At 48.4% G+C, this 22,961-nt stretch overlaps 2 protein-coding genes across 2 annotated transcripts in view; one reads left to right on the top strand and one right to left on the bottom strand.

Moving 5' to 3' along the window:
• Positions 1-22,961, top strand: part of MAML3 (mastermind like transcriptional coactivator 3) — a 413,710-nt gene that overhangs the window by 180,718 nt on the left and 210,031 nt on the right. Inside the window, exon 5 of the mRNA XM_065736329.1 lies at positions 1,995-3,234. Coding sequence (XP_065592401.1) covers positions 1,995-2,986 — 992 coding nt within the window. The 3' untranslated portion in view covers positions 2,987-3,234. The remainder of the gene's footprint in view (positions 1-1,994; positions 3,235-22,961) is intronic.
• MGST2 (microsomal glutathione S-transferase 2) lies at positions 6,696-13,135 on the bottom strand. The gene is made up of 5 exons (XM_065736356.1): positions 12,935-13,135; positions 11,453-11,552; positions 10,557-10,627; positions 9,355-9,436; positions 6,696-6,943 (listed from the first exon to the last, which is right to left on the bottom strand). Exons 1-5 carry the CDS (start codon positions 13,008-13,010, stop codon positions 6,811-6,813), a joined length of 462 nt encoding a protein of 153 aa, XP_065592428.1. The 5' UTR covers positions 13,011-13,135; the 3' UTR covers positions 6,696-6,810.

Here is a 22,961-nt window from a genome sequence, read left to right as displayed (position 1 = left end):
AGGCAGGGTGTGAGCCGCTCACTTCTGCCGACTCCTTTGGAAGTTTGCAGCTGCTGTTGGTTGCTTGTGCACTATGAGTTTTTAGCATTACCTGTGCTCATTGGCACTGGCTGGAATCACTGTAAGAAGAGGTATCTTGCAGCTGTGGAGGAAGGAAGTGATCTACGTTAAAAAAAAAGCAAAAAACAAGGGGACCCTCTGCCAGTCGTTAAAAAAAAGTGGTTTAATTGGTAGCGTAGATGAAGTAAAAGCTGCTGGTACATTTGCCCTCTGCAGATAAGATCCAGATGGTCTCTCTTCATGCTACAGAATGCTCCATTTATGTATATGTTGGAGAGTCAAGCTGAAAGCCTCCTCCCAGAGCTTGTCCTGCTGCAGGGAAAACAAGACGTAGCCGTCTGCTGCCTCGTGTGTGTGACACTATAGGAACGGCACTTGGGTTATTCGTGGCCATTTCTCATGGGAACCCGATTTTCTTGTACAGTTTATGACTCTTGCAGCAACATTTTTTTTCTTGCCTCTAACGATATTTGAGCCGGGGTAGTTGTGAGCATCTTGCACTCAGAGCTCCGCCTGCTGAGGATTCTGTTTAGTTCGGTATGGTATTGACTCAAAATCACAATGAACCCGTGGCATGATCGGAGCTCCGGTAATTGTTTTTAAGTAAGGATAGTAAATACAGAAGCGTATTGGCTACCCAGAAATCAATAGCTCCCCCACCCCTCAAAGAAAGACGTGAGCACAGTCCAGTTCTCCACCACGGTGTAGAGTTTAACAAGGTTAGGATTTTCTGGTTTCCCATCACTGGCCTAAGGTGGGCTGAAATGTGCTTATCATATTGATTCACTAATACACTTTCCTTGCTTTAAATGTCCACAAAAAAACAATTTTTCTTCTTTCCGTAGACTTAATCAGTAACAATGGTATAGAAAATCCATTCATTTATGCCTCCTGAGCGATTAAAAAATTGATTGATCTTCTGAGTCTGACATTTCCATTTTCAAGGCTTGGTTTTGAAAGACAATGGAGATATTTAAAAGGAAGCTTCCAACAGGTAACTCTAGGTGAAGGCCAACAGAAGCGTTCTCATTTGCTTGGTAGAAGCTGAATCAGGTGTGTCTGAAGGAGATTAAGTGCTTCTGATCACAGTGATGCACAGCTTTCAGAATTGAGGGGCTAACTGTTGCTCAGAGCAGGGCGCACGTTGTCCCCGGGCCTGTGGAAAAAATGCATGCAAACAAAAGAAAAGCATGCTTTTGCTTTTGAAAGGAGACTTTTACTCCTAGGTCGCTGCAAAAATCACTACTTGTTGGCCGCAGCGAAGTAGCAGAAAGACAGGCCTGCGTTAGCCCTGTGGCCCCAGTGGCCTTGCAAAACGAGCAGCTCATTAGCAGGGAAGTAGCCATGGCTGTAATGGCACATCATGTGTGGAAGGAATCTCACTGCCACGACTCTTCAAAAATCCAAAGCCACAAATCCCTTTGGGTGCAAATCCCCACGTTGTCATAATTGAAAATTACTTAGTGAGTAAACCGCTGGCCTTTTCACCTTGCCAGCCTCGCTTCAGGCCTGGTGGAAAAGCAGGCTGCTGGCCTATATCAACAGCCCTCTGCAGAGTGGTGTCCCACTTCTCAAATTAAATACGTAACTCCATCGGTGGTTCCTATTTGTGTGGCATTCAGCTGTGCTCCTTCTCACCTCTGAGGAGCGGGGATTTGGCAGGGCAGCTCTGAGGCTGCAGCCTCGGGGATGTGCAGAACATATCACCTCTGAGATGCGGCTGTAAGTACGTGTCCCATGCACAGGTAACCTTCTAGCTCTCTGCTAACCTACATGTGTAATAGTAATTTGTTCACTGGAAAAGCACAGCGCACAGAAATCCCACTGTTGTGCAGGAGGCTCCTGCAGATTCTCTCTTAAGCAAAGGCGCGTTGATTTGTGTAAGATTTACAGGATTGTGGTTTTTTTCTCACCTTCCTCCCTTTCTGGTGTAGGTTCTCCCCAGGATATAGCAGCTGTGAGAAACCAAGCGGCGCTCCAGAGCATGAGGACATCCCGAATGATGGCCCAGAACGCGAGCATGATGGCAATGGGTCCCTCCCAGAACCCGAGCACGCTGCCTACCACGGTGGGCCAGTCAGACCTGGGCATGGCTCCTTACAGCAATGCCTCTTCCAGCCAGCCAGGAATGTACAGCATGAGCACGGGGATGAGCCAAATGTTGCAGCACCCAAACCAAAGCGGCATGAGCATGGCGCATAACACAGGCCAGGGAACGAGGCAGACTGCCTCTGGACAAGCGGTGGGAATGGTCAGCGGTTTTGGTCAGAACATGCTGGTAAACTCTGCTCTTCCCCAGCATCAGCAGCAGATGAAAGGAGTGGTGGGCCAGGTCTTACCCAGGCCACAGGCACCACGGCTTCAGAACCTGATGGGGACTGTCCCTCAGGGAACGCAAAACTGGCAGCAGCGAGGCTTGCAAGCTATAACCGGAAGGACTAGCGGCGAAATCGGGCCTTTCAATAATGGCACAACATACCCCATGCAGTCTGGGCAGCCTCGGCTGTCCAAGCAGCATTTCCCGCAAGGACTTAATCAGACAGTTGTGGACACAAGCGGAACGGTGAGAGCCCTGAACCCGGCGATGGGGAGACAGCTGCTGCAGCCGCTGCCCGGGCAGCAGGGCACCAGCCAGGCCAGGCCGATGGTGATGCCTGCGATAAGCCAGGGGGTCCCCACGATGTCTGGTTTTAGCCAGCCTCCCACGCAGCAGATGCCAGGTGGTAGCTTTGCTCCGAGCAGCCAAGGCCAGGCCTACGAGAGGAATGCCACTCAGGACATATCTTACAGCTATAGTAACGAAGGAGCTGGGGCCTCATTCTCCAGTTTAGCCGAGGGCGCAGACCTCGTGGACTCCATCATTAAGAGCGGACCAGGGGATGAGTGGATACAAGAACTCGATGAGTTGTTCGGAAACCCCCAGTGAGTGGGCTTGTACAGTCTGGAGTTTTGGTTGTTAACGTTTGAAAAAAATCAAAGGAAGGGTTGGATGTGCTCCCCATCCTCAGATTGTTGGGGTTTTTGGTTTGGGTCAGTTTGGGGTTCTTTTGTTTGTTTTCTTTTGTTTTTTAATCGTGCAAATCGAGCTGATCTGTAGCCAACTTGGGAAGGATCGGGTGATGCTGAGAACATCAGTGTCACGAGACTTCCACGATCAGTCTCCAGGGCGTGGCAGTGCCTGCCGCATGGGTGTGGGGCAGGATGGGGAAACTGGAAAAGCCAGCTGATGCCTCTGGAATAGAATAAGCGGTCTTTCTCTGCTGAAATGAGGCTTCCTTGCACAGCGGTGTGGGGTAGTCCCAGTGTCTCCCACCTCATGTCATTGCGAAGGCCGCAGCTTTCGAGGTAGCAGATGGAAGCCTAAAGAAGCCTGTGTCAGCGGGCTGCAGCAAACCATGGCACTGGGCTGCTGCAGGGGGTGCGTGGCACACGCGTGGCAAACCTGAACGGTCATAGAGAGGTGGCCGTTTTCACTGCAGCGTGATACAAAAGCAGTAGGAGTGTAAGAGAACATGAATTCGATTGTGTAGTGAGGACAGTTTGGTTGCAGGTCCGCTGCTGGAGGTGGCTTTAGCGGGCAGGTTGCGTAAGAAGCTGTTTAGTCCCCAAGGGACTTGCAGTAGTGCTTCCCTGTCAGAGCACTTTGTGTGTCTGCTGCCCGGGGTGCAGAGCAGAGCTGAGAGAGATGCTAAAGGGCTGCGAGGCACCAGGGGACGCCAGCAAAAGTCCTAAGGAGGTCTCTGTCTCTCCTCCCTCCCCAGTATATTTTCATACATCCCTTCTCCCATCTGTCATTGAGTAAACTCGCTGCGCTTTTCCTCGCAAAGGGGCAGGGACAGGAGAAGATGGGAAGATGTGCAGGGAGGGTCTGGCAAGCAGGAACGAGTGCCTCCTCTCATACTGCAAAATGCAGATTGAACATGTCTGGGGTCTCAGCCTGACACATGATGTGCCACCTGGTCTTTTGTTTTAAGGGAGTGGTGGCCTAACCTCCTTTGTTGGCTGGAATAAACATTCACTTCAGTGTTTGAAAAAGGGCAGCCAAGGAAGGACTACAGTCAAGAGCATTCATGGATGGCTAAAATAATGGATTTAGGCATTAAAAACATTGGGTGTGCCCAGATACGCTTTTAGGTAACAGTGACGTATCGCTGTCTCCGCTGTCTATCTCCACTGTGTGGACCGGTGCCCAGAGCACTGCAGTGAAGGGGTGATACATCTTCCTCCGAGATGCTGGCCATTCAGAATGCCTAGTGCAGCAAGGAGAGCTGCACTTAGAAACCTGCCACCTCCTGAGCCAAGAGCTGCCCTGGAGCAGGAGTCGGGTCGGGCCCCAGTGCAGTGAGCGAGGGCACCAGGCAGAGTTCTCAGCCCACAGCCACAGTGACAGCATCCTGAGGGACGGGAGCAAGCGAGCAGCATGAGGGCGGAGGCAGCCCGCTGGGAACTGGGTTTGGAGGTGCACAGCCACCACCCCAGGAAGAGCAGCTCCAGAGCACGGATGGTGGCCGGCACCGAGCTGCTGTCTTAGCAAAGCTTCCTCCAAATACTCCATACTGGGACCAAGTACTAGAGGTAGATTTTAATAGATTTGGGGTTTTGTTCCTTTTTTTTTTTAATTATTATTATTATTATTTTTTATTTCCTCCTTACTATGGTGCTGATGTATATGTAATATTAAAAAAAAAAAAAGAAAAAAAAGTTATTTGTAAATATGTTTTTACAATTCTACAGATATCACTGGGTCTACTATCTGTAAAATATATACATATAAAAATATATATATATACTGTTTGTTTAAAATAGAGTATTTTTATTTCATTCCTTAACTCATCCTTACTGCAGTGGTATTGCACTTCAGATGATGTCTAATTACTAATTTGTACTGTATCCCTGATGGCAACTTGCTCCATTTTATTCAGATTTTTCTAGTTTTCTGTTTTTACTTTGTACATTAAGCATTGCTTATTTCCTTTTAAGACCTGTACAGAGCTCTGAAAGTGTAGACCAAAAAAAAAAAAAAAAAAGCTGATGTTAACATACCACTTTTAAAGAAAAAAACAAAAAAAGAAAAAAAAGAAACCAACAACCACCAAACAAATAAAAAGATGGTTATCTGAGTCGTATGCAAGGCTGCTCTGTGGGATCACCTCTCGCCCCACCTCTCTTGAGACACTGCCCAAGACGTGGGTTACCAGGCAGGCAGCAACCACAGGTGAGTGCAGTGAGCTGCCAGCTGTGTGCTATTGCTCTGAGCCTCTTCTGCCCCTTTCATAAGAGCAAGTGAGGCTCTCGTGGCTTTCAGGTGTTGTGGGACAAGGCCTATGCTCCAGGTGATCTGGTCTCTAATTGTGCTGCCGTGAGAGGCAGTGTCTCTCAGTTTCAGTGACTGCTCTGTGCAGGAAGGAAATGCTTTTGGGGAGGACGCAGGGTGGAGGTGCAGGAGTGCTGCAGCTGCACTCTGGGGAGGTGAGATGTGGGGGGGAAGGAGGGAGGCATGGGGTTGGACGTGGGAGGTGGGAAGATGAGTTGGGGAAGCGAGGGAAGAGCATGTTTGCAGCAGCTCCCCAGCCTCTTCTACACTGGGATTTTGTGGTCACAAACCCTTTGGAAAGTGCATACAGGCTTGTTGTATTCATGTGACCTGAGGCTTGGCATCTGTCTGTCCTGTTCCCACCCCGCTGGGGAGTCACGGTGGGCCACGCACTGGGCTCTGTTATCGCAGCTTGCGGAGGGCCTGCGTGCATGGGCTGTCTGAACGGTTTGGTCCAAGTACCGACCTTAAGGTGAGTTGCCCTCTTCTCCTCATGTCAGTGTGTTGCCACTGTAAATGCAGCTCTAAGCAGTTGAGGCCCGTGTGTATCCCACAGTACCACGGCTTGTGCTACGGGGTGTCACTTGGCAGCCTCGCATCCACCTTTTTTGTCGTGTGAAGCTGTCCTTGTGCTGCCTCTTCCTTTCCCTGAGGTAGATGGGGCATGGGAAGATATCTGTAAGCATGCCAGAGCATTTCAACAGGTGAGCTTAGTGCAGGATAATTTCAGAAGCAAGGACCTGTCTAAACACTATCAGCAGCCTCTGGGGCTCCTCTATTGCATGTTTGCCTGATGCACGACTGGGACACCTGCCTCCTTTTTCTTGCTGCCCGTGCCTGCCTCGAGGCATCGCTGGCAGGTGGGTTTGCTGTCCCAAGTTGTGGAAGAATTCCCAGTGATTTCTGTGGCGATGTTGTCTCTGTTGTGCTGGAACAGTCAGTCACTCAGGGTCTTTACTCCTCTGTAGTCCTATGCCATTTGCACTGCAGTGGCATAGTGCATTACAGCATCTTCTTCCGTTGTGCAGAATGGCTGCTGCTGCTGCTGCCGGGACTGAAGAAGAGTGAAGGAAGGCTTCAGAGGCACCGACGAAGCCAAAGGACGCTGGGTAAGATGGGCTGTTGGCTGCAGCTCCAGTTGGAGCTGAGTTACTTAGGGAATTAATGGGTTTTGTGATTTGTTTAGAGTTTGCAATGCTGTATGGAAAGACAGACTGTGTAATAGAAAACATCGATGTGACGCACCGCTGTGTCTTAGTAGCTCCTTTTCAAGAGAAGAAAGTGTAAACAGCTCAGGAAAAGCATACGCTTAATGCCACAATGGAATGCTAATGGAGGATTCTGATACTTTATTCACGTGCAGCTCATCATCATTTTGGTGTCCAGGGAGAGCTTCTGCATTATTTACTTGTGGGTTTTATTTTGTTTTAAAGTCTTCAGAACAATTTATGAAATCTTTTTCCAATGTTGACGTCCAGGTATTCGTTCATTAAGCTGTTAACAATTCCAGCTGCACCCAGGACTGTCAAACAAGCCAGAGCTATCAGGCTCAAGTAAAAGCCCATTAACCTAGAAGTAGAAAGGAGCAAAAAGCTGTTACAGGCCATGCGTGGTGTGTTCACAGTGAAACCAGGTGCCTGAATACCTCAGTTAAGAGAAGCTGTGCCCGATCAGAAAAGATCACTGTTGTAACACCACCTTGGGTGTCTTGGCAATAAAACCATTCCCACACGTGACGTTTGCTAGGGAGGAAAGTGATTCCTAGTATCCTCTCTCGAGGAACATACTGAAACATTTCTGGACTGGAAAGGAACAATATGTTCCTAAAACTTACCTATCAGGGCACTCATTCATGTTGGGAGAGGATCAGATTACTTTGTCCAAAAATAATGTCATCAAAGGGAGTGTGGGCAGCAGGTTGAGGGAGGTGAGTTTCCCTCTCTGCCCTCGTGAGGCTCTGTCTAGCATGTATCAGGCAGATGGGGATGTTGAGGCACTGAAGCAGGCTGCCCAGGGAAGATGGTGTGCCTTATCCCTCCATCCCTGGAGATGCTCAAGGCCGGGTTGGATGGGGCTCTGGGCAGCCTGATTTGGGGCTGGCAGCCCTGTCCATGGCAGAGGGTTGGAGCTGGGTGGGTTTTGACTTCATAGAATGGTCTGGGTTGGAAGGGACCCTAAGGATCATCAAGTTCCAACTCCCCCGTCACAGGCAGGGCCTCCAACCACCATATCTGGTACCAGAGCAGGTTGCCCAGGGCCTGGTCTTGAACACCTCCAGGGACAGAGCATCCACAGCCTCTCTGGGCAGTCTGTTCCAGCACCTCACTGCTCTATCTGTGAAGAACTTCTCTCTGAAGTCCAACCTGAAGCTTCCCTCCTTGAGCTTAAAACCATTCTCTCTTCTCCTATCACTACCTATCTGTCCTCTCAGCCAATTCCATTAGGACCCTGGGGTGCATCCAGCCCCCAAAATTTGTATGCATTCAGTCTCATGAGGCAGCCTTGGACTTGCTCTGCCCTTACAGCGAGAGGGGATTTACTCCCCCAGTTCCCACCTGGAGGCTCATATCTGCCGTAGCCAGTTGCTCCTTTACCAGAGGAGGCACGCTCTGTCTGGCCTGCCTGTTCTGGCCAATATATCCATAGAATCGCTTGTGGTTTTTAACATCTCTCGCTAAGTTCAGTTCCATCTACTCCTTGGCTTTCCTAACCCCCTCTCTGCAAGTCCTGACACAGAATGTATCTGGCATGCACATTCCTCTTTGTCCTTATCTGCCTTGGAGTGGACTCTGGTCAGGTAGGCATGTTCTGGAAGTTGGTGCAGGATTGATCTCTGCCAGCTGAGCAGGTGAGGAAAGGCCATCACGTAAGCATCGGGGAGATATCTGAGGAGCTTTTTGGACTTTGGCTTATAGCCCACTACGCTCATGCCTGCAGAAGTGCAGTGGTTGGCATTCAGCAGGTGGCTGGGGAGCCTGAGAAACCTCACTGGTGCCTAGAGGTTTGATACATACAGGGCGTGCAAAACACGGATTTTAAGATGGTGACTCTAAGACCTCCTCGGTTTCAGGAGAGCATGAAAACGTCCAGAGTTTATCTAGGTAAACGTACGTTGGAGCCAGCTGGAGGGCTGTGGGGATAAGGCCCTGTCTGATAACGAAGTGAGCCGCTGTCCTTAGGAGTCCTGAATTTTTAAGCCCAAGAAGTAAAGCATGGGAAAGATTTTGTAAAGGTTTTCTTAGTCTGTTGATTAAATGAAGGTCCCTTGTGTTCTCCTCGTTCCTTTATTATGAAGGCTCTGCTCCCTAGACTTCCTTGACAGTTGCTAGTCTTCTGGTCAGCGCTCTCTGCGTCACTTGAACTATTGCGTTTCTTCCTTAGGTCAGGAAGCAGCATGCAGTGCTGTGGCTTCAGTGATACAAGAAGTGGCATGTTTGAGTGTTCCTATACACCAGAGGGGTGTTCTGCTGATGCATGTGTTTGTTGTAGCAGGATTCGTGTTGCCACATGCAATGTGTTTACACTCATTAACATATGCTTATCTGAAGCTGCACCTCTTATCTATTTGGTGAAAGTTTATCAACCTACAAGGACGGACGTGTTTGCCTCTTTGAGTGCACTTTGTATGGCTAAAGGTCCTCGTGATAAACTGAGGAAAAATGAAGCAGCAGACGAGCTGGGGCGGCGTGTGCCTTGCCTGAGCAGCCTCCTTCACAAGAAGCTGCAAAGCTGCTTCTGCCTTTGGCTCTCTCCGAGTGTGGTTGCCCGTGTGCTCAGCACAAAGCAGGCTCCTGCAACCTTTCCTCGTTGTAACCCAGACTTTCCTGTCGCAGCCAGCCCTCCACCCACAGGCCCTTTGCTTAAGCCCTCTTGCTGCTATACATGCTTGCAGCTATACATCAGTTGCAGCCACTTCTCGCTGCCGGGCCTTGGCTCCCAGCCCAGCTCAGGTGGTCTGTAACCTGCGTGCAGCTCCTTACCTTCCTGAAGCGGACTGAGCGTAGCCGTGGAAGTACTTGTGGCGGGCAAACAGATACAGCAGGCCCAGCAGGGAGGCTAGTTCTAAGAAAGGGAAGAGTAATGGGAAAAATGAGGACTGCTGACAGTCGCTTTAGTGATTTGGGGGCTGTCCCAGGGACAGGACAGTGGGCTGCAGCACTGCAGCTTGACCCAGCTGTCATCTTGTATTGTTACGGGAGTTCATGTTCAAGGGGAGTGTTTGTTTTTGGAAAGAGAATCTTATTTATGTTGTTAATAACATGCTTTGCATTTATATAGTGGCTTTTATCCAAGGACAGGAGAGGAAGCTGTAGTGCATGTTAGCTCTCTGACCTCCCTGTGGGAAAAGCGTGAAGGTACTTGTGATGGATGGAGCAGGCTGTGTGGCCACTTAGGTTGCCCAGCGCTAAGCAGTAGGAGCGAATTCGGTGTCCTTTCCAACCACACAAATATTACAGAGGACAGCTTTTCCTCTGCTCTGGGTTAACTCTTGTAAACATGCCTGTGGGAGATGCTGAGAAGGTGACAAAGTTAACGTGCTCTTCATCTACGACAGCACACATCTTCCTTGATTCAAGTGCCCGTCTAGGAGCACGTGTACCATCTCACATCTGGCAGCAGCAGAGCTGCTCCAGAGTTATATTAGTGCAATGGAGATGGGGATCGGGCTGTAAGGGAGTCCTGAAATGAAATGGTTTTTAGAAATGCCAAAATGCCAGCCTGTGTAGGTGTGTGAGGATCATGACGGAGTTTCACGAGTCTGCCTGTGTACTTGAGGGACAGTAACCATCTGTGGCTGGAGATGCTCCATGCTGACTGCACTTAGTGCCGTGTCCCAGAACGAACAAGGGACAATAGCTGTCCTGTGACGCGTAGTTGTTAGTGGGAAACATCTGGGAGCTGCTTTTCTGAATGATTCACCCAGAAAATCCTCAGTGGGTTTTCCGTGAATGAGAAATGTGCTGTGGCGCGAGTCTGTGGTGTGCAAGAAAAGCGAAAGCTGGTGGGGCTGTGTGAATTGCCACAGCTAAGTGGGGACTGCAGTGCCACTGAGCCTTCCTCAGGAAGGCTAAGGTAAGACAGTACAGTGAAGGGGAAAGCAAAAGGATGCCCGCAGTACTCGGCCTCACTATAAAGCTGATCTTTGAAATTTGCAGTCCAGTAGATAACAAGAACTCTTTACCTTGATTGAAAAACCATCCTGCGATCCAGAGAACAGTCAGGAATATAGGGTAAAACTCCGCACTGTTTTGTCTGCGGGATAAATTTGATATAACGTTATTCTGGAAAGGAATAGGAGTGAGCTTTTCTTTTAAAGGAAAATCAGCTTTGGCCTTGCTTGGTTCCCACCAAAATTAATGCTCTTGAATTCATCGAGTGCATGCTCAAGCCAGCTTTAGGAATTCTTGAACATTCACTTCTTTGTAATTTCAGTACAAATACAAGCAATTCCAAATGTTTCCTCATATTTAAACTTAGGCAAGGTTCTGTGTCCCACCTATGCAGAAATGCATAACTGATATTGTAACTCAGTGGCTGTGCAGCAGGAGCAGGAAGGAGTTCAGGCAGAAGGATGCAGTGTTGATTGCTTATCAGAGAGCACATTTTGTGGGTCAGCATTCTTGGGACTGCAGGAGGAGGCACAGAGCCACGTGCAGGCAGCCCAGATTGATCTGCTGGGTCCAAGCTCCTCTACGAAGCACTACCGGGCATAGGCAGCACACTGTGGATTTCTTATGGTTAGGACTACAGCGTCTTTGTCAGCGTCATCAGCTTTCATGCCAGCACACCGAATTCTGTAAGGCGCAGCCAACCCGTTCTGAGCCTTTGCTGAGGTCTGGGTGATCTGACAGCCCATCTTTATCAGAATTTGAACAGGAACAGTTTTAAATGAGTGGAACGTACCCCACTGTCATTAAAACAGTAGCTACACCATTTGAAAAGCATTCTCTTCATTCTCTTTTCATTTTCTGAGCAAAGGATGCAATGACAAATGTGGTATCTTAAGGTAATGTTTTCACTTCTATTCCGGACTGAATTGTTATTCCTCGCCACCACCTCAGTGATGTCAGGACTTACTGTGCACGAAATATTCTTTCAAATTCTGGAGCTCCAGTGACAGCTGGGGGCATGACCTTGTGCTTCATTCTCGATTTTCCCACCAGCCGAGCAAAGCGACCTGTAAGCAAAAATATAGGGCTCATGCATTGCGCGGTTCTTCTCTTTTAAGAACAGCTCAGTTGAGTCTCTTTAAAAAAAAAAAAAAGAGCAGTTATTGTTCTTTGGCTCTTTCTGTTTTATCTGATGGACCCTAGATAAAAAATTATTTTTTCCTTACAGAAGTTCAGGTCACACCTTCAAGCGTGGCTTACTCAAGAGAAAGGGGAGAAAACTGCAAAACTGCTGTTCCGGAAATGTATTTTTTCCCTTTCTGCTTTTGCTGACACTGTTTATGAACTAAGCACCCGAGCCCTAGACCTGCACAGCCCAGGCCTACAGCAGCAGTGCCACCACTCAGCCACGGTGCCGAGGTCAGGCAATGCAACGCTCAGCTGGGCTCGCAGCACTTTGTCTGTGTTGGTTTTCCTGTGCTAGAGCACGTGCTGAGAGTAAACCGAGCTGTGATGCACAGATTGGATCCTTGCGGTGTTCTCTTTGGGCTTGATGTTGGGCTGAAAGCGTGATTTTTAACTCGGTTTAACCAATATGGATTCACCATCGCGACGAAGAACATACGTATTTTTTTACTCCCTTCCCCCTTTAGATACCTGATCAATTTGTGGAGTTTTCCAAATGCACAAGGCTTCTGGATAACTTGGTTTCGTTTGGCTTTAACTCTTCACACTTCTGTGTCAGGCACAACTGTGAGCCAACGTATCTCAAAGGAAATCATTACAAGCACTAAAAATGCTCCCGCAGTTACAGACAGAGGCTCAGCAAAAGGGATGTCGCAGACCTGCCCACTTCTTTCCCCAATCCTTAGTTCCCTGAGGCGTGCCAGCAGGGATAAAGTACATATATTTAGATCTTAGAGGAATGCAATGAGGGGGACATGCTGTGGAGTATCTCTATTACTGCTGCCTGGAATAAAAGTTTGCTTCCCTCTTTCCTTCCAGACACTGCAGCTCGTGTCTGTCTATTTCAGGAAGCAGTGCTTTCAGTCCAGCGCTGATGTACTCCATCTGCCAAATCAACTCTCCTTTTTTGAGGTTTTCAATTGCATAGCTGCATAAATAAGAATCGAAACCAAGACACGGTGTGGCTTTTGGGTAACTTCACAGCCAGTCACGAGCTCTCACAACAGTGTGATTCCAGAAAGTCCGCAAACAAAACGGAATTGAAAATAAATGCTTTTCTCCTAGAGAGAAAAGTAACCCGTCCCACTGAGCCAACTCCCTCCCGGGCTGCACAGTGGGCAAACAACACTCCTCCAGGAGAAGTCCGAGGAGTCACCAGAGGTTCAAGTTACAGAGCAGCCAGTTTTCTACAGCACAACTTCCAGTACCGCAGAACAGGAGGAAAGCTCCCCGAGCCCCAGCCCCGCAGTCCCAAGGGTCTTACTTTGCTGTAAGGCAGAAAGCAGAGACACGGCAGCCAGAAGAGCTAAGTCACCAGCCATGTTCCCAGCAGCTCTCATGTGCGAGCAGGGCGTGTGTGGGGCAGGAAGCTCTGCGATCAATAAGGAGCTCGATGGGTGGGGGAACTGCAGGGCTTTTCAGCGTCACCACAAAGGGCTGCCTTGGGAAGAAAAATGTCTCACTTCCTAAAACGAGTGCAAAATTACAGCCGTGTTTTGCTCGTGAAAAGTTTGAATGCAGTCAGCCCAGCTCTGCCTGCCTCTCGCCTGGGTGGATACGCAGGGAGAACAAAAGCCAGCCCTGCCTGCCCCTGTGGATTCAGCTGTTCTTTTGTGTCTCAGCCCTCGAGCTGTAATCTCTTCGGGGGTGAGGACTTTTTGTTCACTGCTTGCATAGGGCCTGGCGCAGCAAGGTCTGCGTCCATCTCTGGTAGTGCTGCTCTAAAGCAGCAGGTGCAGGAGGTGGGGAGGGGGACTGACTTTGTCCTGTCCCTGTACTTGATTTAGGGGCTTTGCCCAACACGTACAACTTAAGGCTCTTACAGACGACGTGACTGCCACTTATGAACAGTTCGCACGCAGAAAGGAGTTGTTCGGGATAATTCAAAGGGTAAAACAGCTGAGAAAGAAAGAAAAAATGTCACCTCATTTTACTATCTGGTGTACTTTTCCTATAGTTTATGCCTAGGCCTAAAATTAGGAGAGATTCTCTCAAGGCTGTTTTGTCCACTAGCCATAACTATCAGGGAGTTCAATGTCGTTAGCCTTTATGATCCCAGAACCAGAACAAAACCAGTGTCATGTTTCTTACGATTCCGGGATCATCCGTCTGCTTTGTTTCTGACTGACGTTGCGGGGGGTATTTTGTTGGCTTCAGTCCAGTAGGCTAATTCTAATGGCTCAAGCAACTATGCCTGTACATCAGCTGTCTCACAGTGCCAAGTTTTACTCTTGGGTGTTAACTCAGCCCGCTGTTCTTTGTAAAGATTGGAACAGGAGATGTACTTCGATAACAGCAGTTGGATGTTTGAACTTAGTAACCCTTCATTGCTGTTTTATGCACTTTAATTACTGTTCTTGTGGTCGTTTGGGCTTGGCTTTCTGACAAGACAGTTTCTTGTGTTTTTGAAGGTTGACTGAGCAGAGTTTAAAGCACCGTCGCCCTGCCAATGGTACAGGGAACTGATGGAAAACCAAGGCTCCCAGCTGGTAGCTGAAAAGTCTGAAAGGTCAGCTTAAAAAGTTAATCCCATAAGAGCTGATCGTTGTAAGGCCAGCTGACGGTGAAGTTGTGCTTTCTTTCTGACTGTGTTCCGAGTATATGCATTTCAAAATGGCATTGGACGTGTGAAATCCGACGCAGTTTGACTCAAAGGTGGGCAATGATACAATCTAGGCTATGAGGTTAAGCCCATGTTATTCATATGTTACGTGGCCAGGGTTGGACTCGATGATCTCTAGTGGTCCCCTCCAACCCCTACGATTCTGTGATTATGGCAGAGCAAGTGTACTTTTAAAGCAGCACTCTCATTCACCCGATAGCAACAAGTTCACAGCTGCCTGTAGACTTGCACTGCTTTTATTTGGAGGTAGACCACAGGCCGTTTAGATCTGGAGTTACGCTCCCTCCTGGTAACTGTGTAACCCAGTAACAGAGGATCAGATGGCGCACAAAACCAAGCTTTTAGGTTAAGCTTATTTCTGATCGCGTAAATACAGTAGCACCTCAAATGTGTACAGTTTTTATGATGTACCTAAGTCCTAATAAATAAATAGATGCAACTAGAAGGTTTCTCTGGTTATGTCAGGATGTTATGGCAGCTTGTGTGCAGTTGATTTCTCAGCTCTTGAGGAAAGTGATTTGATGTTGTATTTCCTGCACTTGCAAGTGTTCCATATGAGCTTTGCTTATCTCTGCTGATGTAAGTGCGTGTGTTTTCTCCAGCTGTCCAAAGCCAAGTAGTGAGAAGAGAGGCTTTGAGCAGTGAAACATAATGTGAGGTCAGAGATATTGGTAGCGTCTCAGCAGACTTAGGTGGTTTTTCACTCCCACGCCATAATTTCCCTTTGTGCTCTGCAGAGAAAATCAGTTATAGTTCTCAGTAACCGATGTAATCCAGAGCAGTGCATAATGAGGCACAGGGCAGGGAAGAGAGTGGCAGGTTTTGCACGGCAGCTAGCTCTGTGTTGGAGCCAGAGGTCCGTGTAGCTGCAGGATTTCTGGCAAACTCCCAGTGCCTTGCTGACCTGTGCTTCCCTGGCAGACCTTCCCAAGGAGGTTGGCTCTTCTCACCGCAGAGAAGCTGCCACTGACCCAGCAGCGAAGGCAGATCCCAGCAGGGTGGCAGAGCTGCTGTCACAAGAGAGCAGATGGCTGGGGGTAGTGAGACCAAAGGCATTCTGAGCATGAAAACAGACCGATCACATAAGCTCTTTTAATGGACCTACGCTGACAAAGCTGCTTGGTTTTTGTCTCTAGAAGAGCTGAAAAGAGCTTTATGAAGGGCAGGATTCTTCCCCCCTAGCTGGGGGGGGGTGCACCTTCTTAAAGGCCATTCTCAAATGGCAGCGCAACATCTTTTATATTTAAACACCTCAAGGAGACAAGCTCTGAAGGAGAGAGAGGCTCCTGGAAGGGAAAACATATCTGAACTCTCATATGCTTCACTTGAAATGTTGATAGGGTAAATCAACACTATTACAATGTATGAGGCTGGCCTGTGAGTCAAAAGCAGTTTAGCTACAGCAGTAACAGTTGTGAGCTCTGTAGTTTATTAATTTACTGTACCTTAAAACAATATATAACGAAGAACGTGGGCCTGCGTGACACTGAGCTGTGCTCAGGCTTCGAAATTATCAGAACTACCAAACAGATGAAAGAGGAAAAGAAGAATCTTTGTTTCTTCAAACGTTCCTACTGCTCCCTCCTAAATACCAGTTCATAACCCCTGTGTGCCTCTGCCCTACAGATACTTTGCATGGGCCCTCAGAGGAAGGATGAATGATCCATTTTAAGGCCTGATTGTCTGGAGTCCTCTGGTTTGCAGACTCTGTACCAAACAGCGAAACAGATCCTCCGTTTCTGCCCCTTCCTCTGGACATCAGTTCGGTGAGGTCAGACTCTTTTTGGTGGTTGTGGCAGAGCAGAGTTTAAAGAATTAAATAAAGTAATAGTCAAAGGTTCCGATTCTTCCCCAAGCTGCACCTTCTGCAGCCTTTTGTCACCTGCATCAATATTGTATATAAGTCAGGGAATAATTGGTTCATGGTGTTCCCGTCTGGGCGGACAAAAGATTGATGTGCTGTAAGCCCCATCAGTGCTAATGTGCATTGTTATATGCACATAAATTCTTCCATGCCCACAGGCCTTTTGGATTTCTTTGAAGCTTTTGGGTAGGTATCATTACTTCTGTCTTTTTTTCCTTTGGATATTGCAAGAGCATGCGTAATGCTGGATTGGGATAGCGTGTGATATAATTTTACATGCGTTTATGAAACGTGAACTTTGCTGATCTTGCAATATATCCCATTGTTATCGTACCAGGCTTTTTCAAAGTAGCAGCAGGAGTAGGAGTCTAGCTGGTGCGAAGTAACTTTGTGCGAGGAGGGTGTGAGGTTGTTATTTTGTTAAAATGGTGCTTCTCCCCCTCCCCCCCCCCATCAAAATGTCTTCACCTGATGTTTGAGGGGAGACTCACACAAAGCCACATTTCTTTTGTCAGCACATACAATGATGCCTGAAGAGGAGAAGCAGCCCTCCTAGATTCTGCACCCTATGGAAATCAGTGTGGTGCACGTTCGGCGTGGTTCATTCACAGACTAAAGCTGCTGGGGCCCAATACGATCATCTTGCCTGACTGCTTGTATAATACAAATTGGCAGCATTTCAACAATGAATAATAATAACTCATTAATAAGTTATGGGAGCTGAGAGTCAGCGGCGTTTCCAGACATGAGAACGCTTCCTGTAGCACACGGCCCCGCTGGTTCTGTGCGCGGTATCCCCGGATTACAGCAGGTAGTCTTGGGAGAATTGAGGGCCGGTGTGCAAGATGCAGATCTTACGTGACTTATGTCTGGATCAAAAGGAGGTTTAAAGACTTTCCTGTTGCTATTGACCAATTGGAAGCAGATCCCCAGGCCAGCGTGGTAGCTGTGATATGTGGAATGCAGGGGATTAAAGGAGCTTCAGCAAGAGATTTGAGGGCGCGTTGGTTGTACGGCTCTCATCTCCCTCACAGTGCCTAGTAGATCTGTGACAATCCTTTCTACCTGCAATTTTAACTTGCTTACTTTGGAGAAAGATCTATTTTAATTAGCGCATGACTTCAGCTCCAGGGCTTCCTTTCAGCCACGTTCGAGTATGGAAGTTCAATTTCAACTTTGTGGAAGTGAGCTGTGCTTTGGAGGTGGATGATGAGCTGTGTTTGCATCCAGCCTTACCCAGTGCCTGCAGGGAACATGGCAGGTCTCAGCATCCCCACAGACACGTGTGACCCAGTCCCTCAGAGCCACCTGCCCGGCACTCTGTGCAGCGTGCGTCACGGGCATCCACAGCACGGCTGCTGTCTCTGGCAGCCCCTTCTAGCTCTTAGTACCTCCAAATCCAGAGAACATCAGGGTGGCCTGGCAGGGAGCGGGCTGCTGTGCCATGTCCCGTTGCTTAGCAACATCTCTCTCTGCCAGCCATCTCCCCTCAGCGCTGCTGAGGTGAGGTAAGCGCAGCACAGAGCGGCACCGCGGCGATGCTGGCTCCTGTCGGCGCTGACTTCGGGCTGATGGTTATTGCTGCAGAAGGACTGGGGTGTATTTCTTCAACACCCTTCCTTGTCTGAAATAGATATTCTCACTTCTTCTGTGGCGTGCCTGCGTAATTAACGGACGGTCGCGGTACCTGACGCGCAGTGAAATCGGCCATTTCTGAAGTGGTTGCTGCATCCGGACACCTCTATCTTTCAGCCATAAATTGAAACACTGGACGCTTCCTCCTCAAAAGTGCCACAGTCCAATGTGAGAGAGTCGGCCTTAGCACTGCCACTTGTGGCCGCCGCTTTTTGGTGCTGGTGTATGTAACAAACCCTGCTCCCCACCGCTTTCTGTCCCTTCTGAAAGGACACGGATGCTAACATGGTTTCCAAATTGCAAACATTTTTGTGCAGTAAGAGGAAATCCAGGAAAGCCGGGGCCTTACTGATGCCTGAGGCTCTGCTTTGCCTGCCTGCCTTTCCCTCCTCCACTCTTAATTCCAGCTTAGTCTGTCTGCTTTGTGTTTGTGGATGTGCCGAGGAGGAACTAGATCTTCAGTTTCTTGGGGTTTTTTTGTTTTTGTTTTTGTTTTGTTGTTGTTTTTTTTTTATTATTACTATTATTATCATTTAAAGACCACAGTAAGAAAGGCATGCTTCCTTTTTTTCCCTCTGATCTTAGCCTGAAAATCCTGCAGAGGGTATTCCCTTGGCCTCTCCTGGCTCAATAACTGTTTGCAGCTCAGGACTGACCTGGAAGGCTTTGTTTGTGCTGCCAGCTAGTTACCTGCTGCCAGGTGTTCTGTTCTAGGTTGGTTTTATTCCATTGCTTGGCACTGAGTGACTTTCTTGCTCGCAAAAAGATCTGTCAGGCAGGGGAGAACTTCGTTTTATGCTCTGCACCGACACATGCATATGTATATCTGCCATTGCCCTCTGCTGGGATATGCCAGAACTACTGGCGTGTGCCCTCAGCCGTTCTCATTTCTTCAGCAGAAGACTCTCCTTTACTTTAGGAAATCACCTGCTTTGGATGCACATAGCAGACAGGCGAACAAGATAGGTGCTTCTTTTTGTGACTAATCGAGCCGTGTTTGCTGTCGATACGTACAGACAGATGCAACAACCCAACAGTTTTCCACTTCTCATGTTAGACTGCACGTTCAGCTGCTGTTGATGTATTTTAGTCACTTAGAATCAGGTGTAGGTACAGTTTTTGAGCTTGGCACTCAAGTATACTGCCTGATCTGCGTCTGCTCACCCTCACGCTGAGGAGGGGAAAAGAAAGACCCAGCCTGAAGGCTCTGAGGTGCAGTCCACCTTTGAATCCAGCTTTCCCACAGCTGGGGTTGTTAACGACAGCCTCTTTGAAATGGCTTCGTAGAACCAAGGCCGTTGAAATGAAGACCTGTGTAGAAACGAAGGCCTAGCACTGAGGCACCGCAACGGAGAGGTACACCTGCAAAGAGAGATAGCTTGTAGCTTTATGGGATTGCACTGATAGAGAAGAGAATGGCACTGCCTGGCTGTTCCTCGGAGAAGGAAAACAGTCTGTACATCCCACTCACTTGGACTAGGTAGATTGCTGGTTTAGGAGGAAGTTCTCTGAAATGAAACCAGGATGGGAGCGGAGTGGGAATGACCCACTGCCAACCATTTCTTTCTTGAAACTACAATGAACAGCTGTAGAGGTAGGTGTGTTGTGTGCCCGATTTTGTTTGTCTGCTCATGCAGAGGCTAGCAGGAGTTAAACTGTGTAATGTAGGAGTGCAATTAGCAGTTTTTTCATCGGACACCTTACCCTGGTCACTGCCTGGATCAGCGCTGTCTGACTTGCCTTTCTCGGCTCAGGGAGAGGTGGTATTGCAGAGTGTGGGTCACTGCTGCTAATCTAGTAGGTTTTGAAAATAAAAAGCATCCCAGTTCCAGAATTGCCTTAATCATCTTTGAACAATCCAAATGCTTTGCAGTATAGTTAATGTAACCAGCTCTGAAACGGGGAATGTAGAGATAGGTAGCACTGACTTTGGACATTTATTTTTAGGTAATACTTTTTTGCCCCCCCAACCCCCTTCCTTTTTTCAGCATCAGAACTGCTTTCATCTTCTTCAGAGCCAGAGTTATAAATATCTTCCACTGAGATCGTGGGCCTCTGACATGAGTGTGGAGTGCTTCTCCCAGCTGCACATGACAATCGTATTTTCTTCCATTCCACAGCACTCTCACACCCCTCTGAGAGAAAATGCCCTCTCAGCTCCTAAAATCCATTAGTTATTTTCCTGAGGAGGAAGGGGATACTCCTGGGAAACCGCACAGGATGGATTGTATCTATCAAATGTAACACGTCCCATTTCTGCCTGTTCCTAAGCAGCGTTACGCTGTTTCACTTCCTTGCGTTGCAGAGGCCTGCTTCTGTGCTCTATACCTTGTGAAATCAGTAGCATGTGCCAGCTGCTTCTGTCCCTGCTCTCCTTTGCGTACCGGTGCCTTTCACAGCGAGGTTCGTGCCTGTGATGCTGTCACCACGACAACTTCAGGGTGACAACGCTTTACTTGTCAGTATGTTTTACAAGAAGGACCAAGCAAGGAAGAAATTAAAGGCTCTGTTAATCCCAAATTTGGTTCCCGATCTCAAAATTTGTCGCCAGACAGACGTGTAGCCTGTAGCACTTAGCCTGTCTGACAATGTTCTGCTACAATCCTGTCTGTCCCACTTGTCAGGAAAAAAAAAAAAAAAAGGTATTTCCAGTGAGAACTAGCGGGAGCTAATGGGCAGTGTCTCTTTCTGAGAATTGAAATGCATTTGCCATTTTGGCACCAAGGTGAACACGTTTTCGTGCTGTTTCCAGGCTCCAGATGGGTTTTGTTCCATTGCTATCTGAAGAGGTACCCTTCAGTCAAGTGAGGCAGTCTAAGAAAATCCTCTCCTGCTGTAAATCTCTGAGCCTGTGTTTAGCATAGAAATGAACTTCCTGAATCAGATTAGGAAGCATAAGGAAATTGCAGCCTCCACGTACACTGCTGAAAGTGCATTATGGGACAGCCAGCCCATACAGGGGACCCTGTATGGCTCAGGTTGGCCTCACACAACCTTTTCCACACCTCTCTTCCTTCCATCTCCTGAGACAACCCATTGCACTGTGTGCGGGGACCCAAGATGCCACTGGCCAAGTATTGGCATTTCTTTGTTGGTGTGAGAGCCATCCCCCCCACATCTGTGACTTGGCTGCATGGGGAGCTGAAGTGCCGCGGAGTCACACTCCTGATTAGTGCTGAAGTTATCCCCACATGCGTGTGCAGCAGTGGAAGAACAGCAGTGAGATGCCCCTTAGCCTGCAGCTCTGCTCGGGGCAAACGCAGGGCCCAGTTCTCTTTGCTTGTGTCAGGGATGCGTGTTTGTTACCAGCCAGAGCACATCCTCAGCTCCGCTGGCTTAGTTAACGTTCACTGGTTCTACTGCAGAGATAGGACCTCTGCTTTCTAAAAATCAGCTTGTCCTCCAATGCCCTCTGGTGACAGGAACTAATTAGATGCCGTTGCTTTTATTGAATCCCGTTGCAAAATAGCGATGTTACCTTGTTCCTATCGAGCATTTTAGGCAAATGTTATAATTTAGCATGAATTTAGCAGAAGTCTGTGGTTCACTTGTTTGCGTACAAACCTCCCTCTGTAATTCCTACAGCACTTCCCAAGAGTGCAAAACAAGCATGTTCTAGAGACGCTGTAACACAGGGAATCTCCAAAGCTTATTAGGTTTATCCTTTAAGTAGTTTAGTCCTGATCCATGTGGCAGAGAACTACGCTTGTGTGTGTGTGATGGGTGCAGAAATGCCTCGTGTCACCTTCCACGCCTAATCTCTTGGGGTGGAAAAGCAGCAGACACCAATCACTGTTAGGAAAACAGATCGCTGACATAAACGTAACCACTTGTATATGCTGGTGTGCAACTTCTGCCCGCTGCCTGCCAGGGCTACCCCGAGCGAAGGCACAGAACAGCCAGGAAGTGAGGAGAAGGGTAGGCAAAAAGATACGTGTTGCTTGGCATCTGGGAGTCACTCTGCCTGATAATGTGTCCACAGTTTTCAAAACGGGACTCGACAGAAATGGCCAAATATGATAACTTAGCATTGAACTCGTGGGAGTAACACTGAGATACACAGTGACCCATTGGTGAATACCATTTTAATTGGAAATGCAAAAAATCTTGGAAAAACTTTTCCATTTTATGAGCCTCGTAGGCTTCCATGTGTATTTTTGCACCATTTCTGATTTGCAACCTCTGTTCCTCCAGAAGAGCACAGAAATAGCACCTGCTTTAAGAACAAGGCGCTCCAAGAACGTGCTGCTATGGTGTGCCACCATAGGCTGAGTGCTTACAGCTCAGTAATTCACTGCTGATGAAGGGCATCTGCAACTGGAGCTGCTGGTGGAGCCCTGAGTGCAGAGTCTTGCAGCTATGGAGGAATAAGCGCATGCACCGGTAGGGGCTGGGGGATGAGCTGCTGGAGGGGAGCTCTGAGGAGAGAGACCTGGGGGTCCTGGTGGATGACAGCTTGGCCGTGAGCCAGCAGTGGTGGCCAAGAAGGCCAATGGCACCCTGGGGTGCATTAAAAAGAGCGTGGCCAGCGGGTCAAGGGAGGTGAAACAGCCACAATACTGCGTGCTTGCGGTGCATATGCCGAGGCAGGAGGCAGAGGCACTTGACAGTCTGAACGAAGCTCTCTGAGCTTAGGGTTCCGGGAGGGTTAAGTCTCTGTTTTTCAGAAGAATCCAGAAGTGGTTGCTTCCTGCAGAAGCAGAAGTCAATGACAGTAAGCAGACCTGAGCCCGGGCAAAGTGTGCTGGAAAGCGTTGCCTGAAATGACTTGCGGCAGCTCCCTGAGGGTCTGTCACGCGGCCAAGAATAGATCCTGCATTAAAGGAGCGTTTTGTCTGCCCTTAGGCCTGGAGGCATTGCAAGCCTTGCATTTCAGAAGGAGAAAGATTCAGCGCCTACATTTTTAATGGAGAATTAACCCCAGATTTGAGTTATTTGGAGCACCGTGTGTGCAGGTGGATGTCCTTGTTAACAAGGTACGGGCCCTGTGAGCAGAGTGCTTATTCTGGCAGCCTGACAGACAGAGTTGCGTGCCTTCCTGAGCAAACCGGTCAGCACTAGGTGAGTGCATTCAGGGTCACTCATGCATTGGCAGCGTGTGTTAGGAAGCACTGCTATTAAGAAAAGAGTAGCAAGTCCTCTCAGCACTGAAAGAAGCTAGCGTGTGCA

Source organism: Cyrtonyx montezumae, unplaced genomic scaffold, assembly GCF_038088225.1.
Source record: "Cyrtonyx montezumae isolate F1298 unplaced genomic scaffold, pur_monq_1.0 scaffold_2, whole genome shotgun sequence".
NCBI lineage: Eukaryota > Metazoa > Chordata > Aves > Galliformes > Odontophoridae > Cyrtonyx > Cyrtonyx montezumae.
This window is presented reverse-complemented; position numbering and strand designations above follow the sequence as displayed.